This window comes from Haemorhous mexicanus, chromosome 1 (assembly GCF_027477595.1).
Source record: "Haemorhous mexicanus isolate bHaeMex1 chromosome 1, bHaeMex1.pri, whole genome shotgun sequence".
Classification (NCBI taxonomy): Eukaryota; Metazoa; Chordata; class Aves; order Passeriformes; family Fringillidae; genus Haemorhous; species Haemorhous mexicanus.
Window position 1 is genome coordinate 45,216,415 of NC_082341.1, and position 17,128 is coordinate 45,233,542.

A 17,128-nucleotide genomic window follows, 5' to 3' on the forward strand; every position below is an offset into this window, starting at 1 on the left:
AGGTTGTGGTCATGTTGTGTCAATTAATGTGTGCCCAACCCACTGATTCATATTCAGGTAAGATCAGTCCATCTGCTTGTGCAGGCTGTGGGCTTAGTTTGCACTGTAGCCACTTGAGATTGATAGTCCTGTCATGTACCAGGAGCAAAGAACTTGAGGCCAAGGAGGTGGAGACTCAATCTGACCCAGCAGTCAGTGCAGAGAAAAGGTAATATGTCATACAGCCGATCTGTCACAAATCCAATTAGTAAACCAAGAATCAAAGTAATAAGAGTTGCAAATAGTTCATAGGCTAAAGTATGTTCACACAAACAGAATATCTGTAGAACAGCTATGACTAGTTAGTTAATTAAAATCATAGATTTGCTGTAATTTATGAGTGAATGAAACCAGATTCTAAATTCACTGAGTACGTAAATGATTGGAAATGATTAATTGGCTTTTATTAAATGAGAGGGAGGAATAGAGAGTGCTATGTTCTGAGCAACTGACATGTGATAATGACTGCTCCTGCAGAAAAGCATAATAGAAAGTCATCTGAGTCACTCATTAACATCCACCACTGCCCTTTCTGTAAATTATAAGTCATTAAAGCCCAATATAGCTACTCTGGAACTTAAATAATAATTTTTACCTCACTAAAATGTTTTATTTGATTTTACTATAGTAGTCTTAGAGGCTGAAACTTATTTTGAGCAGGTTGGGGAAAGTAAACCTGATCCAGAAAGCCAAAGCCTTGTCTTCTATTACTGTATTGAAGGATAAAAACCATTTTAAAGGGTTTCATTGTCAATTCACTTCTTGGTTTCACTGCAAAGAGTGATGATTTTCCTGGCAGTTCAACATGTATTTTCTAAGAATAGAGTGAGAACATCACCTCATTTTTTACAGATCATCAGATGTCCACCAGTTGGGGGAACTTTGTGTTGGGTTGAATTTAAATCAGCAGTTTAGATGTGAAAGACTCAATAACTCATTAGCAATCCCTTGATCCACCCAGTTCCCCTGGGTGCTGTTTTAGAATGATAATCCCAATCATTCTTCAAATCTTTATAAGCAATCAGTTTTAAGTACAACTCTCAGAAGATAAGACTTCCTGCTAGTTATTTTTTCCAAAAAAAAACCACCCCAGAACATCCCAAACCAAAAAAAGCAACACAGGTGAGCTAGGGGCTTTGATCAGACAGGTATTCTTTTTAAGTCAGATTTAGTCATTTTAGGTTTTGTTTCTACATGCCTTATACTATGCTAGGCAGTCATCCAAATATAGTATTACAAAAAGGTTACAGAGCTTCAAAATGAACCTCTTAGCCACTTTAGATTGGCTTGAGTGCTTGAAAAAGTGCGATAAATCTATTTTTTAACATACAAAACTATTTTTATCCTGACATAAAGGTTATCTCCAGGTACCTTAAACTTACCAAAAAAGGATCACGAACTTGGTTGAATCAACTATCCTTCAAAATCTCCTTTAAAATCCTGACAAAGCACTGAGACTTTCTTTAAAAGTCTCATTGTCACTATCTCGCTTACGATAATAATTTCCTTAATAGAGTGACACTCATGTTACTTGTTCTCTCTGTTATATAGTCAGGGTCTTTGTGGGTCTTTGCTGAAATCTGGATTTGCTGGTGTCAACAGGAATTGAGTTTATTCCTTTTCCTGGAACAGTAATGAGATCATCACATCAGCTTTGTGTTGTGACATGATTAAGTTTGCACTGTGACTCAGTTACCTTGTCCTGGAGGACAAAGTTGTAAGATTGGTGGGCACAGGAGCAAAAGGCAGGATCTTGTGGCAGGCGTCCAAGTGCTCATTCTGCATCTGAAACCATTGTGTTTTTAAAAGAATACAGTGTAAGAGGATGTAATGACTTCTTGTTTAACAAGAATCTCTCTGCCTGCATTTCTGTAACTGTTAATATTTAAATTATTGACCTAATCAGGTTAAGTGTAAGGGCTGCAACATCTAATTTTAAGGCACACCTTGCTAGTGATAATTGTGCAAGGTCAAATGCAAAACACTGGTGTAATTAGCTGCACATCAGCAAAAATGTCAGGAATTTTCACTTGAAACCTCTGAAAGAAAACAAATTGCTTTATTAAGTTAGAAATGCTTTATTTGTAACCTGTGCATATTTATTATGAATACCTTCATGTGGTAATAGTGCTTTGTGATTTTTTTTTCCCATAGTCAAAGTGAAAATAAGAGGGAAAAATACCCAGTTCACAGCCTGATTAGATCACAGCTGAAAGCTGGATTGTGGGTAGCTGGTTTTTACACAGCTCGATAGGACTGTCTTTTCAGCTGAAGCCAAGACTGCCAAAGTGACGGTGCTGTAAGCCAGGTGTGAGGTTCGCGGCCCCCATCTGCATAGGCAGAGTTTGTCAGAACCTTTGCATTCAATAGGGTTGCCTTTGGTCAGTGCTATCCATTCCTTGAGCACTACATTCACCCATGAGATAAAAGCAAAAATGTTTAAAATAAGAAAATGTTTGTTCCTCTGCTCATACTGAAATAAAACGTATTTTGAGATAACAAAAGTTTTCTCCCTGAAGGACTTAATCATGTAATTCAAGATTGAAGTTTAACTTGTCTCAGCAAGCATTTCATGGCAAAATAAACACAGCATCACAAAGCTGGTTAACATTCAGCCACAGCTGCTGGCCTCATATTTATTAATTTATTTCCCTAGGACTTTTAGAGAAAAGGCACTTCCCTAATTTTTTTCTCAGTAGATATTGACTTCTAGGCTGTTTGTTCAAGATAAGCATCAAAATGAGAATAATGAGAATGCAAAGGTCAATCTCTGCTGTATTAGAGAGTTACAAAGAGAAACGGTCAGTTTGTCTTCCAGAGAATGCTTTCCAATACAAATTAAATTACTTCCTATAGGATGAGGGTTTTCTTTGGAAATTCAGCAGATTTTGTGTTTACAGGACTGACTCTGTCTTTACTATGTACTTTGCTGAAAGGTTTTTTTTTCATCTTTCTACGTCTTTATCTCCACCTTTTAATGACAAAGTCTGTGAGCTCATGCTTAAGGCTCTGAGATGGTGGCAGCAGTGGGGTTTGCCCGGCATGGTCAGCCACTGCTTCTTCACTGTCCTGCCTCTCTTCTGTCCCTACTCCACAGACCTGGAAACCTTTCTCAGGCCAGCATTTGTGCAGTCACATCTTCAATGGCTGTTCCAGCTAAATTGGGAACCAGAGCAAGTGAGATTAAAACAGGGATCTTATTCTCCCCTTCCTGCTTTGGGGACAGGAACCACTGATAAATAAATGGAGCAGACAGTTGGAACAGGGATTTTAAAATTTTTTTTTTACTGTAGCAGCTAAACCAAACGAAGCCTCTTTGGACAACATAACTGATGACATAACTAGTCTTAGTTAAAATATGTTTTATAAAAATAAGGATGCATTAAAAAATAATCCATCATGGTGCCATCAGGGTGAAGGAGTTGAAGAAGCTATTGCTTGCTCAGTTGGAAATTATTGCTATATTTCTTGAGACAACACAGCCACTTGTATGGACTCCCCCCAGCTTTTGCAGCACAGACTAAATTAGATCACTGTAAATAACCAACAGAGGTGCTTCAAGCCAGCCCACTTGACACTGCCATGTAGTCAGTGCATGTATACATAGGTTTCACATTCTAGCTAAGTAGTTGGTAATCTCTTGAACTGCTTTAGCTGACATGCTTGTGATTGCTTGACTCTTTACCTAATTGCATTATTTTGTTTTAACTTAAATTTGTTTAACTACACAATGGAGGAGATAAGCTGGAGTATCTGTGATTACAGTGCCAGACAGCTTTCTGTGTGGAGAGGATGAACAATTTGAACAGATATTTTATAACTTCTACACTTATTTCTTGACACTGTGGTGTATTCCTCCTTGCCTTGTCCCACTTTGGCAATCACAGCTGGGCATTTTCATTGGGACAAAATTGTCCTTGCCATGGTCTGCACAGACAGCCAGTCTTATTCCCCTCATTCCATCTTCTGTCAAGTATTATGCAGAATTGTCATGCATCGCCCTTCTTCTTATACTGCCAGGGATGAGTTACCAGCTACTTGAGTTTTATCCTTAAATAAAACGAGTGTTGGTCTTCCCTGACTTCTATAATTAACAGTAAAGCATTATATTGCCATTCATGCCAGTAGTTAGAGACATCGTGTTGGACTCATGGCCTTTGTATCTTTTTCTTCTATTGTTGATGGAAGACTGCCAGGTTAAAGACTGTGATCCTAACATAATAAGAGCGTTTTATGCATGTGTGGCAATGGCAGTTGATAAGAAAAGATGAAGGTGACTGCACAGCACTGTGCTGAAAGAAAAGGGTGATTTATCTTCTCTTTGCAAGGTTCTGCTGGAAATCATTTAACCTTGTCTTAAAGCCCATTTGTTTTTGCAGTCGCAGCAAAGAAACTCCACTGTGTTTATATTCATCTCTATTTTGAAATACAATTATAAAGGACAATAGGATGGTATTATCTTGGAGATAGCTTCAAGAATTTCTCTTATGCACCGGAGCTAAATGTCAACAAATTGAGAAAAGCTCAAGAAAGCTCCCCCAGGAACTTTTTCCTGCCAGTCCTTGATGAAACTGACAGTCAGCCAAGAGTGAGTTGAGGCAGAAGAAAAAATTGATGTGAACTCATTAAATCAATTTTTTCTTGATGTCACTAAAACAGCAGGGCTCATAAATGATGAAGTGTATGGAGTCCAAACACAACTTAATGAACAGGCAAGTGTTGACCAAACCCAAAACCCAAATGTACTGACGACTTGTGGTTATCTGCAGTGTGAGGCCAGTGAGGGAGGATGACCTCTGAAGTAGCTGTGAATGCTTACTCACAACTTGGCCTGCTGAACCATTCATTCTGGATTAAATATTATTATGTTTATTTGGAATAAGTAGTGTAAGTCTGCAAGTATATATGTGTCTGTGTTAAGCGCACATTTGGACTGGCATTTTGTTTGATGGTTGTTTTCACAACTGACATTTTTCAGTCAGTCTGCAGCAGGTGTTCTTTAATGACACTGATGGGGATGGGAAAATCAAAAATGGGATCTGTTCTTAATTTTGGAGAGCACCAAGAATGAGAAGTCTTTTTTCCAGTGGCTGGCATATTGCAGACTCATGTCCCTAGAGGAAGCTACTTGCCCGTTTGTTCAGAGCATGTTTGCGTTCTGAGATACCTCTGCAGCAATTATCACTGTGCTTATTTAGGTACTGGGAGCCCAGTATGGTTATGAATAGGTACAGGAGCTGTCTGAAAAGCAATACTGCCATGGTTAGCAGTGAGAAATAGGATCTTTTCACAGAGACAGCTGTTTGGCTCTGGGTTATGTAGTGAAACTGGCAGTTCTGAAACCTGCAACCTATTTATTAAATTCAAAATTCAAGGCCAGTGTAATTCCCAGTGACTATCACTGTTGTTTCATTAGGGAGTCCTAATTCATTGTTTCTGTGGGCACAAAAGTATTGCTGGACTCATTTGGTGTTTCAGCGCACTGTAATTTTACATAGTGCAAGACTGTTGAGATTGCCAAGCTGTGTCATCTGTCGGGCTCATCACTATTACTTCCTTTTGACCTCCTCTGTGTAATTACACATGGATGACTGACTTGCTGCTGTAAAGATACATAAATGCAACTGGACTTGTTAAATGAAAAGCAGACTAAAATTATTCTCTCCAAGGCCAATGCGAGCCAACAAGTTAACTGTTTGCTCTCTGCCAGGCAGCCAGAGCCATCTGTCACATGACAATAAGCAAGCATCAATTTCAGAAGTCCATTTGTTTTTGTGACAGTTTTTACAATTTTATGGAAATTGAACCATTATATAAAGCATAATTTTCCTCAGAAATTGGTGTTTTATAGACTTACATCCCTGTTCAGTCATTTAGATTCCTAGTTGCATTCTACATGAAGCATAAATACACTGATCCTTTTTTCCCCCCAATAACAAAAATCTTCATAGCATTTTTCTGGATTTTGGCAGGAGGAGGGGTGGTTTTGTTTTTATCCTGTATATGCAAGACTGTCCGTGTTTGGTACTTAAGGAAAACCTCAAGGTGTCTGAGTTTTATGTGTCCCTGGAAATCAATCTGTAGGGGCTACAAAGGAACTAATGTTTGGTGCTTTAATATTTAGCTCAAAATCATAGTTCAGAATGATTTTTCTAACAGGATTTTGCTACTCTTTTTATTCTTTACTAAGGAGTTTTTTGTAATCTGTGTTTTGTAATCTGTAGTTCTTAATTTAACTCTTCCTATTCCTGCTTTTCTTGGAATAATAAATCTAACTTATCAAGCCAAGTTGTAGAGATGTGTAATTGTTGGAGTCTTGTGTTTAAGTCCAGATTATGGCAAATGTGATAATGAGCCGTCTAATTTAGTTTCATCCTCCATGGAAGTTGATCAATGCTATATAGAGGTTCTGCTCAGGGGCAGTTAGGGATTTCACATACTAGGTCAGACATGAATTGCACAGACAACTTGGACAGCTCTGTTCACATCACTCTGCCTTCATGAAGGCATAGTAGGCTTTTATCTTTATGAGGAGCATTTTAAAGCAGGACAAGGAACAATGTCAGGCTGTAGGTACCATTTTTTGGATGCTGTATGCATTAAACTTCAAATTCCTAACTGAGACTTCTTGGCTGTTCCTAGGGGTTTGCCCAGTTCACCTGAGCATCGCTGCATGGCTGTTCAAGAGTTTGTGTTCTTAGACATAACCCTTGAATTAATTATTTATTAAATTGGCAATTGCTTGTTTGCTTGCATACTTCTCCTGTATGGTAATATCCATTTAAAGGTCAACCCTTTCCAGTATGTCACTGGCTCTCCTAATAGCAAGAAGATGAGTTATCTGTGGTAATGATTCTTACCCTTGCAAGAGTGTAAATGCTTGAAATTATTTGAATTGTCAAAGCATGTGTGGTGGGCTGACCTTAGTTGGATGCCAGGTGCCCACCATGCTGCTTTATCACTCCCCATCTGGACAGGGGAGAGAAAACAAGATGGAAAACCAGTCAAAGTTTGAGATAAGGCAGTTCATTGAAGCAAAAGTGAAGGTTTGCATGCGCATGAGTGTGTGAGTGAAAGATCTCAATTTAGCTGTACTAGATGAACATGAAAAGAACATGTATGTGAAAGTAAAGAAGGTCATCCCTAACCCATAGAGCACGTCAATGAAAGTTTGATATAACTCCAAAAAACCTTTCCACTTAGACTGTTTTGTGATTTTACAGGGAGACATAAGGGTTGACAGATGTTGAAATTTGAGGATCTTATTCAGAGATTGAATTATTAGGCCATAAAAGACAGTATCACTGGAAAAAGAGTTATGGGAATCAACATTTAAGAAGTATTGGAAGTTACTTGTCAGAAGCTATTTTAGGAGAAGATCTGATTAGAGAAAGACTATGAAGGATATTTGAATGTGAGAGATTCAGAGAATTATTAACTTGAGGGGATATCTAGATGTGCAGTGAATCTGTGTGTTGTTTTAGTGTTTGTTCATAACTATTTTTAGTTTGCTTTGCTCCATGACAACCAGGATCCTCTATAACAGCTCCTAAAAGAACAGAAATGTAGGATCTCAACTCTGGTAATAAAAGATTCTTCCAGTGGATTTCCCTGGTTTTTTTATCAGGAGGAAGTTACAAGAGACTACCAGGATGAGGTGTACCTGGGAAGTGGTGGTCTCACCTGTTCCAGCAAGGTGAGGACAGGGAGCTGATGGGAAGCTGCAGGAAGAGAGATCAAGGGCTTGCTAAGTTTTGTGTAAGCTTAGTATGTGGCTCAATTTGGCTAAAGCTGATATTTGGGGCCAGCTGAGATCATTGTTTGGACAGAGAGAAACTGGTCTGAAGTAGTACCTCAGGGAGTCGTTGGCATGCGGGTGACAGCTGAACCTGTGTCTGCAGATGAGATCACCAGCAACAGGGTGGCAAGTGCTTATTTCCAACGCCATATAGATGTTGGGCTGGCTTCTGAGCATGCATAACTTATCAACACTGCAGCCCCGTGTGGAAGTTTCCTGTAGCACCTTTGAGCCATGTTTTGCCAGACAGAATTGCAGTTTACTTTTGCTAATAAAGCTGTTGTGGTGAGCTGGTTGTAAAATGGATGTAAAGAGGTTGCCCTATCCAGTTATGTTAAGTCAAATATTTTAAACTCACTCATTAAAGAGGGTGGAGACTGCAATAATGGATATTTTCTGGATTATAAAGAAATCTGAAGGCGAGCTGAGAACAGCACTTGCAATAAAATCAAACTTTAAAAATCAAACAAGACAGAGAGTACCTTCTGTTCAATAATTACCCTGCAGTTTTGTAAATCTTCTCTTATGTTCAGACAATGCCCCTTAGAGTTGGTAATTTTACAACAATCACAGAGCATTCCTCTGTGTGCAAAATGTATGTGCTGAAGGGCAGAGAATAGCCTCAAAGTGAATAGGTGTCAAGAAACATCCAAAATCAATTAACAATTATCTATCGTGTGGGAGACATTCCTTGTCTGTGTGAATAGTCCTCGAGCCAGTGTGGTGCTCAGACTGCCGGGAAACTGGGACGGTTCCAAGTTACCCGCAGGAATGGCTTTGAACTTAGAATAAACCTCCACACACATATACAAATTAGAAGAAAACACAACACCTCGAATGAAATCATGGCCTTATCAAAATCAAAAGGTGTTTGTTGACTTCAGTGGAACAAGAATTTTATCCATAAAGAGAAAAAAAACATTCTTGAACTCTAAAATCAGAGCTAAGCTGTCTGATGTAGTGTGGGGTTGGTTTTTTTTTTGGTCACAGATACCTGCTTGTTTTCACATGTATTTGCAGGATCTGAAGGCCACAAAGTCTTTGTAATTGTGTGTCTGCAATCCCTGACTGCAATATGCTTGCCAAAGCACACCTGGAACACTCATGCTTTTGTAAGTTTCATTTCTTGTTTTTATGGTCCAGCAGCATTGCTCAGGCCTGTTCAAGTGACTTGGCAATTAGTAACATAAATATAACTTGTCCGACTTGATTTGTTCTTCCCACACACACATTCTGTGTCTCTCTCCAGCTGGAACCATGTGTAGAGAGAGGAGTGGCAAGGAAGCAACGCTATGAAGGTTTTTATCCTTTTAGAATGAGCTCTCCTACACTATGGAGACCAAAAATAACTTGTGGCCGTCCTAATGAGCGTATGATATCCCTATAAGCACACTGCCTTTGGATGTTCCTCTGCTACACCAGCACATCCTGACTAGAGTAACCATTAATTTTCTTTACACAACCTGTACATTGGCTGCACTTAATCTTTAGAGGGTCCTCTCCCACAGACCTGCTGGGAGCATGTGTAACTAATGTCAGATTAAGCACCTCACAAAACACACTGCATACATCTGGGATTTTCTTTACTAGTTTTAGTTGTTTTGCTTTTGTATTTTAGAAAATTGCTGCCACAGATGTAAAATTGCCCTAATAGCTGGAGTGCTTCCCTGGTAAATGAGAGTTCATGTTTAAGTTCTCCTACCTGAAGAGCCATGTTGCCAATTGCCTCCCTGCCAAGACCCCATATTATTCACTCCCTGTATGGGAGCCATCCAAACCTCCCTGCCTCTCCCCATCCAGTGGAAACCCTGCTGCAGCAACAAAATGTGATGCTCACTTGCTTAGAAAAGGGGAGAGGACTACAGAAGAGCCCAGGACCCCAGTAGCCTGCTGTGGGGGCACTGACAAAAGGTGTTGTGGTCTGTGCTGTCTGGATTGGGAGCTTTCACTGGCTGTGTTAGCAACCTGAGCTCCAGAGAGGAGAGTGAATTTGAGTAACTTCATTCTCAACACAAGGTTTTCATGCCCTTTGGAAGCAGCACTCCCCATGCACTGTGCAGGTATCTGGGCTCCTGCTTGGGATTCCTCTTTGAGGGCTGATAATTAAATGTCATCATCACAGCCTCCACTTGATAGGCTCCAAATGCTTTATTGGGTCTGGCACTTAGTACACAAAGGTAAGGCTATTTTACTATGAGAGAGTGTGCAGGCCTCCAGAAGTGAGAGATCCACCTGATCTGTCATGGGAAATGATGAGTTCATTTATTATAATTCCTCAGGGCACTTCAAGCTTAATGTATATGTTTGGAGAGCAATTTATAGTGAAATAAATGCTTATATTTAATAAGTCCACAGCCAATGGATCTGTTGGTTTAGTTCACTTGCATGAGTTCCTGGTTGCAGTATTTGCTGGGTTATTGTGCTCCTCTGTTGAGAAGGAATAGTTGCATATTTCTGGCCACATCATCATGAGTTGTGAATAATAAACCAAGTGACATGATTTATCTGATTACTGCAGTGCTTGTGAATAGTTCAGCATTGACAGCCTGGGAGGAAGAGTACCACTGAATGCCCTGGGGTAGGCATAAGATGGGTCACAACACTAGATGGTTTTCCCCTCCAACCCAGGCATTGTGCCTCATTTCTGAAGTTACTATCCCACTGACTTATTTGCTGGGCTGTCACATCAGCTATAGCAATGTTTTTAACACCACTATATTTCTTGACATTTGTTCCTTAAAAAATGGGAATAAGGTCACACTAAGCAGCTGTGAATAGCCATCAACTTTCAGTCACCACTAGCCTGGATGACATTTGAAACAGTAGCTTTGGTTGGGGATGAAAGGCTCTGTGTCCTACTCACAGTGCCTTCAGCCAGTCAAAGATGGAAGTAGGAATGAGAAGTCTGAGATGCATATTTAAAATTGCAGGAACAGCACTTACTATGAAGACATTATTTGAAAGAGTGTCTAGAGGGCAACAGGAGTGTTCTCAATTCTTTAATGTTTTTTAGTCTGAAATTTAATTTTTAGTATTATATATTTCATGTCCTACATAGGGTCCCAGTTAGTCCATAGAAAAAATGTATTACTGATTGTTTTTACTGCAGTATTAGTTGAAGGTACAAGTTCCATTCACAGAAAAGCTTCCATCAAGGGATAAATGATACTTAATTCACAGCATGTGTTAATATTCAGGTGATGATGACACTGGACTTGTGAGGATTTGGCAGTTCTGATAAACCAGCCCACAGCAGCTTCTGCCTTACCCATGTGGCTGCTCTCAGCCTGTGCCAATAAAGTTGAGCAAGAACTGAGTACCTGTAATTAGCTTAATTATATTAAATTTTGATGAAAATGTAGGGAAGTATCACTTTATGAGGTTAAAATATGTGTGTTTGGGAAAGAGAAAGAAACAGTTTGTGAGAAAGAGGAACCTTTTGAGGTGTCTTGCTTGTATCTGTGTATACAGGCAAGGTAGTAGCTTTTTGAGCAAATGGTGAACATCCCCAGCAGTTATTTCTTTAAGAAGATGATACTTGAAGCTGAACATGCTTCCAAGACCTTTCTTCAACCAAGAAAAAGTTTCAAATATAAAGCTTCTTATTTTTGCATTATTTTCCAGTTTGCTTCACAGACATAAAGTTTATGGTTCACTTGAAACCTCAACAAAGAAGAGTTTCTTTCTCTTAAAAATGGTGAGAGAGTAGTTTACTGCCGAGGTAATTTATCTCCATTGTGAATTACGAAATGTGACTTACGACTAATCAGAGAAAGCAGTTCAGCATTAGGAAACCAACCTTAACAGAAGTAATTTGCCCTTAAGTTTCTACTCTTTCTTGAAATTTGAATTGCAAAAATCCCTTCTTAGAGTAAGAGCAAAACTCTTCCATTTATTAGTGAAGTAGATATTCCAGTGGAAATGTTTTATATAATAGTTTTATATAATAACTTTTCCTGCACTCATCTTTAGCAGCACAATAATCTCTGAATAGTTTTCTGGAATATTTTGGAAATATTGACCATTATGTATCAACCACGTTATTCCTTATTGCTCACCCTTGTTTAACAGGATTGAGGAGAGGAGAGGTGCTGAATGGTTGTAGGCATAATATAGAATAGTAATTTTGAAATTCTTGTTCAATTGCAGTGAGTGTACAACTAAACTGAGATTTAATTACATTTTTAATTAAAGGAACAACTATTGATTATGTCATTGAATCTGTGTTGCAGCCAGCCCTAACAAACAGCAATATTACAAGAGATCATTAAACTAGTTGTTAAAATTCCAGATGAATGAGAACTAGAACTGGTGTGGATAAAAGCTGCAGCAATGGTGGGTAGAAGAAAAAGATAACAAAGTGAAGAATACATTAATTTCTTAGATTTTGGTGAATGGTGGTTTTATGTCCTGTCATAATTTAATATAACCTATGGAACAAAAGGAAACTGGAACAGTTTTTAAATAGGAAACAGGAGTAAAGTTTCATCTTGAAAGTGAACAGTGATTCAGATACTATTTCTCACAAGCTCCTATGACGCAGGATGTGATCTGTTGTATGTAAGAGACCTTCAAATTGCTCAGGGAGCAATCAGATCTACTCAGACTGAGATAAAGAGCAAATAAGAGCCAGTGATCAGAGCATGGGAGGGCTGACAAAACCCATAGGCAGCTGTGGCTGAGCTGGCTCCTGGGTGCTGGCAGCTCATCCTGTATTCAGCCTGCAGTTTTCCTGCTAGCACAGAGTTGGTCTCCTCCCAGGCCCATGGAGTGGGTGCCTGGTGGTGGATAGGAAGCATTTTTGTGGGCACTGGTGAGGAAGAGCTGGGGAAGCCCCAGCCACCCACGTAAATCTGTGCAACCCTGCTTGGTCTGGGCAAGTTCTCTGTGGGCATAGGTGGCACTGCCGACTGGACAGGTTGGTTCTTCACCAGCACCCCTTGGCTTGGATAAAGCTGGTAGCTGACACTCTCAAGAAAATGCTTTCTAAATTTGGGTTATACTTAATTTAAATGGACAGGAGGCAGCTCATGCTGATCCTTTCCCTCCTTGTGCTTCCACTTTTACTGCTGAAAGTATCTTAATGAAGCATTTTTTAGCTTTGGGAGTAGCCCCTGTGGATGGATACCATGGGAGCCCATTTCTTGTGGCTGAAAGTTGCTCTGCATTGTGAAGTCTAACAGGGAGGTGATGAGATGATCTCATGGGTGTTTCTGTTTCAGTCTTTTACAATTTCTGTGCATATAAAGCCATTTTAATCCTTTCTATTCAAATGTGTTATAGCACAGAAGTGTGTTCTTAATAGTGACACAAGGCATGCTGCAGCATGGGCAAGCCTATAGTCAGACCCTGTGACTCAGATGGACTAAGTTATTGCTTGAAATAGATAATTTTAGAATTAAATCTCTTTCTTCTTTTATAGTTGAGCATATTTTGAATGTTCTCTGTATGATGTCATTGGCTGTTTTGTGAAGAGACCGTGAAGGTTGTACAAATGTCAGCCCCCAAAAGTTAAGATGAGTAGAGTAAGAGATATCTGTAACCTTTATTTGACCTGATAGTTTCATGGAGCAAGATTCAGTCCTAGTGACCTTCCCTCCCTGTGACCTCTTGGCTTTTTAAAGTGTGCAGGATAAACAAGGGGCATGAATGTGGAAAGTGCAAGGAATGTGGCAGTAGCTGGTGAGCTGCAGGAGTTGCAGGGAAGTGTTTGGTTGAGGCATAACCATTCTTTAGGAACAGAAAGCAAAGTCTTGTGGTGAAAGTACTTTTCTCCCTGTGTTGGTCCTATTATATGTGGTGGTGTTCTCACATTCAGAACCCAGATTCCAAAGCATTTTCTGTGTCTAGCAGGTAACATATAGAGAAGACTGGATTTCTGAAATACAAACTGAGTGAATCAGATACAAACCTCAAGAGAGTAAAATGTTTAACCATCTGTAATCAGGTTTTACCAATGATTTGTGCTTAGGTAATGGCATCACTGGTTTTTTTTTCCAACACACAGGAGATGTTTTGGTTTATTTCAGGCAGGTCTCTGTTCCCTGTAAGTGCTAAACTACAGGATGTTACGATTATAGATGTAGTGACACTGTTGTTGCAGAATCACTGCTGATAAATTATGGTGGGATGGCAGTTGTAAATACAGCTTCTGTTGTGATTTAAGAGGGAGATGTGAAGGCGTGTTGCCCAGATGCTGGATCAATGGTAAATAGGGCCAGCCACAGCACACTAAAGCTTACAAGTCCTTGCCAGATTTTGGGATTAGAAGTCATTGTTTCTAGCGTTAACTCCTCCGGTATCAAAATAATCAGCTGGTCTGGTCCTCCCCTTTTCCTTTCTCTTCAGCTAAGATTTATTTACCTTTGCAAGCAGGAACTGACACGCAAGCCAGGATTTTTTAGTAATTTATTTGAGATACAAGAGCAGCAAGTTGCCAAGTATTCAGTGTCTGTTCAAGCCACAGTGCATGAGGCTTTATGTTGTGTTCCCTGTGACCTTCCTGTTCACCTGCTTAACCACCAGGAAACATGTGGCTGTTTGGAGCTGTGTAGTTTTAATACTCAGGATGGAGAAACAATAAACCAGTTTTTGTGGATTCATGTAATAAACCACACCAGCAGCAAAATCAACTATAATCAGGATGCATTTGACACAAAAGGGCAAATAGCTTTGGTCACTCCACTCTCTGCTCTGTAGGTGACAGTCCTGTGCAGGTAACACTCCTAATGACTGCTGAGGGGTGAGAAAAATTTCCATATGCAGTTGCCAGCTTTACAGTGATTTTAACCTGGTTTCTCTCAGAGAAACGCCACACGTCCTGATCTGAAGGCTGGTAGAAGCTTGGTTACTTTTTCCCTGAAGTGAGAAATGAAAATAACTGTCTCCCCAAGATACCCCTGGGATTCAGACTAAATGGGGCTTGTATTTGCATTGATACTAAGGATGACATCAGGATTGTCAGACTGTGATATGTGAATTTGCACACATACAGGGACTCAAAACATGGGTGAATATTGTTAACTAAGCCAAGATCTTTTAGATGGTCTCTGCCTAAAATTCAGTAAAAAGGACTTTCTCATCAGTGTCTGCAATGTCACATTCCATTTACAACTGTAATAAATGCTGTAATTTGTTTCCTTCTCTCTTATCCCACAAAAATGACACAGAATAATCTTTTGCTAAGCCTTTGGTAAAGGTCCTTTCTTTTTGTTCCAGATAACTTCAAACAAGAAGCACTTGGAGAGCCTGAAGAATGATGGCGATGCTCTTATCCAGGCTCTAGAGAACCTGGTCCAAGCTGCCAGGTGAGTTCCCTCAGGCTTTCAGGAATTTCCAGGGCTGAGAGCGCTTGCCTCCTCTTTTGTCTGCAATAGTCTTCTGTAATTCTGTGCAGTAAGAGCTTCTCAGGTTTCTGTCCCTGGCCCCCCTCCCTAAACTGCTCTCCTCCAAAGTCCTCTCTGTCAGAGCCTGCGGCACCCTTTGATCCTCAGCTGCTGCACAGTCCAGCTCCGTGTGTGTGTCGATTCTGTGGATTTTTTTTTTTTTCTTAATTTATTATTTTATTCCAAACCTTGCTCCCTCTGTCAGGGGTTCTTGGCAGAGTGGGCTGCATGCCCAATGCAACATTTGTGCCCCATTTTAAGGTAGCTGTGGTTGATGCACTTGAAATCTGATTCCTTTCAAATGTTCGGCCACAGAACAGAACTGCTTTTGTTTAAGATTACCTGTAGCTTCTGCAGAAGGCACAGGACTTAGGGGAATGCCATGGCCTTCTCTGCAAGAACAGAGGTGCTAGTCCCAGCAAATGGGCCAAAGCTTAGCTCATCTCCCATAGACTTCCCCTTATCCAATACCCCTGGACATATGAATGAATGGCTGTTCTCTGCCTCTCAAAACAAATTTTATGCTTCTGCTGTGGGCTGTTTGGCTTCATTTCACTTCTGTCTGAACTAAAATTCATAGAGGAATTGTATTTCCAAGGTCAGTTTTTGAAACACTAAGATAATCTTTGTAGTGCTCTTTGCCTCCCAAATGCAGGCTTTTGGGAAAACTGGCTCTTCAACATTATGGCAGAGTGTTGTATGTATGTATGTACCGTGTGTTGGAAAGAAGGGAGAATGTGGGCAGACATGGAGAGGAAATGTTGGGATGTGGCAAGTGCAAGGAGATGCACACCAAGGACCAGCCAAACCTGTAGAGAGCAGTCAGCATCCCTCTTGCACACTCAGCTGCTGACTCACAGGGTTTTGTATGACACATTAAATTATCTCACTAAAAAAAAAAGTCAGCTCTCCCCAAGGGAGATACAGGCACCACCGCTGAAAATGAGAGTGGGGGAAGACAGGGCTTTCCTCTGTTAGAAACAACTTTCACTCTGTTTGTAGCATTTCAGCATTAGATGCACCAGACAGCCCAGTCATTGTCTTTGAGTTCTGCTTTTCTGGCTTCCTCAATAGTCTGTTACAGTCTGTATGTTTCTGTATGCAGAAGAACACACGCTACAGAGCCCAAATCAAGAGCACTCACCCTAATTTAACACAAGATGCTCAGTAGATCAAATTCCAGCTGATGCCATTGAGGACTGTTATGACACAGTAAGGTGAGCCAGGTCCCTCGGCTGTGCCAAGCTTCTGCACTGTAACAGCAACAAGAGAGCCCCTGAGAACTCATGGATTTTCATTTCCCCCCCTCCTCTTCTTTAGGGAACACATGTTCCTATCCATTTGCCTCCAGAGGAGACTGAGAGGGACTGAGCTTGGTTCTTGGGGCTGTAATGGACTCAGACATGCACAAATTGGCAACAGGCAGGCAGAGAAAACCTGTAGTTAGGAAGCTTTATCAGACTTAGCTAAATGGACATTTATTTATGGAAGGTGTAGATATTCTGCCTTCTCCTCACATTTTCTTATGCGGCATTTTTCCCAAAACATTCCTTGTGACCTGATAAACTTGGTCTCCTCAGCTGTGCTTTGAACCTGGTTAAAGAGCCTCTCTGTGTCTCCTGCAGAACTGGAAATATTTTAGAGGCAGCTATAGCCAAGATCCTGGATCTAAGCCATCCTCGGGTCCCAGGCCCTTCCACACACATATTACCACTGGTTTGAATTGCTTGAGGAGTGTTTTTGCTTTGCTCATTTCTTACAAACAGGTTTCTAATCTCTCCCTCTCCCTGTGTGTCAGAAGAGAAGTGTGTCCAGCCAAGCAGTTGAGTGCTAGGAGAAGGTGCTGGTTGGATTGAAAGCTGCTTTCAGTGCTCCCCTGCTGCCCTGTAGCAGCCATAGATTGCCA

The 17,128-nt window shown here is 40.4% G+C and overlaps 1 protein-coding gene across 1 annotated transcript in view; it reads left to right on the forward strand.

Annotated features, from left to right (window-relative positions):
• The window catches only part of ULK4 (unc-51 like kinase 4), a 211,166-nt gene that overhangs the window by 192,872 nt on the left and 1,166 nt on the right, over nt 1-17,128 (forward strand). Inside the window, exon 36 of the mRNA XM_059848144.1 lies at nt 15,056-15,144. Coding sequence (XP_059704127.1) covers nt 15,056-15,144 — 89 coding nt within the window. The remainder of the gene's footprint in view (nt 1-15,055; nt 15,145-17,128) is intronic.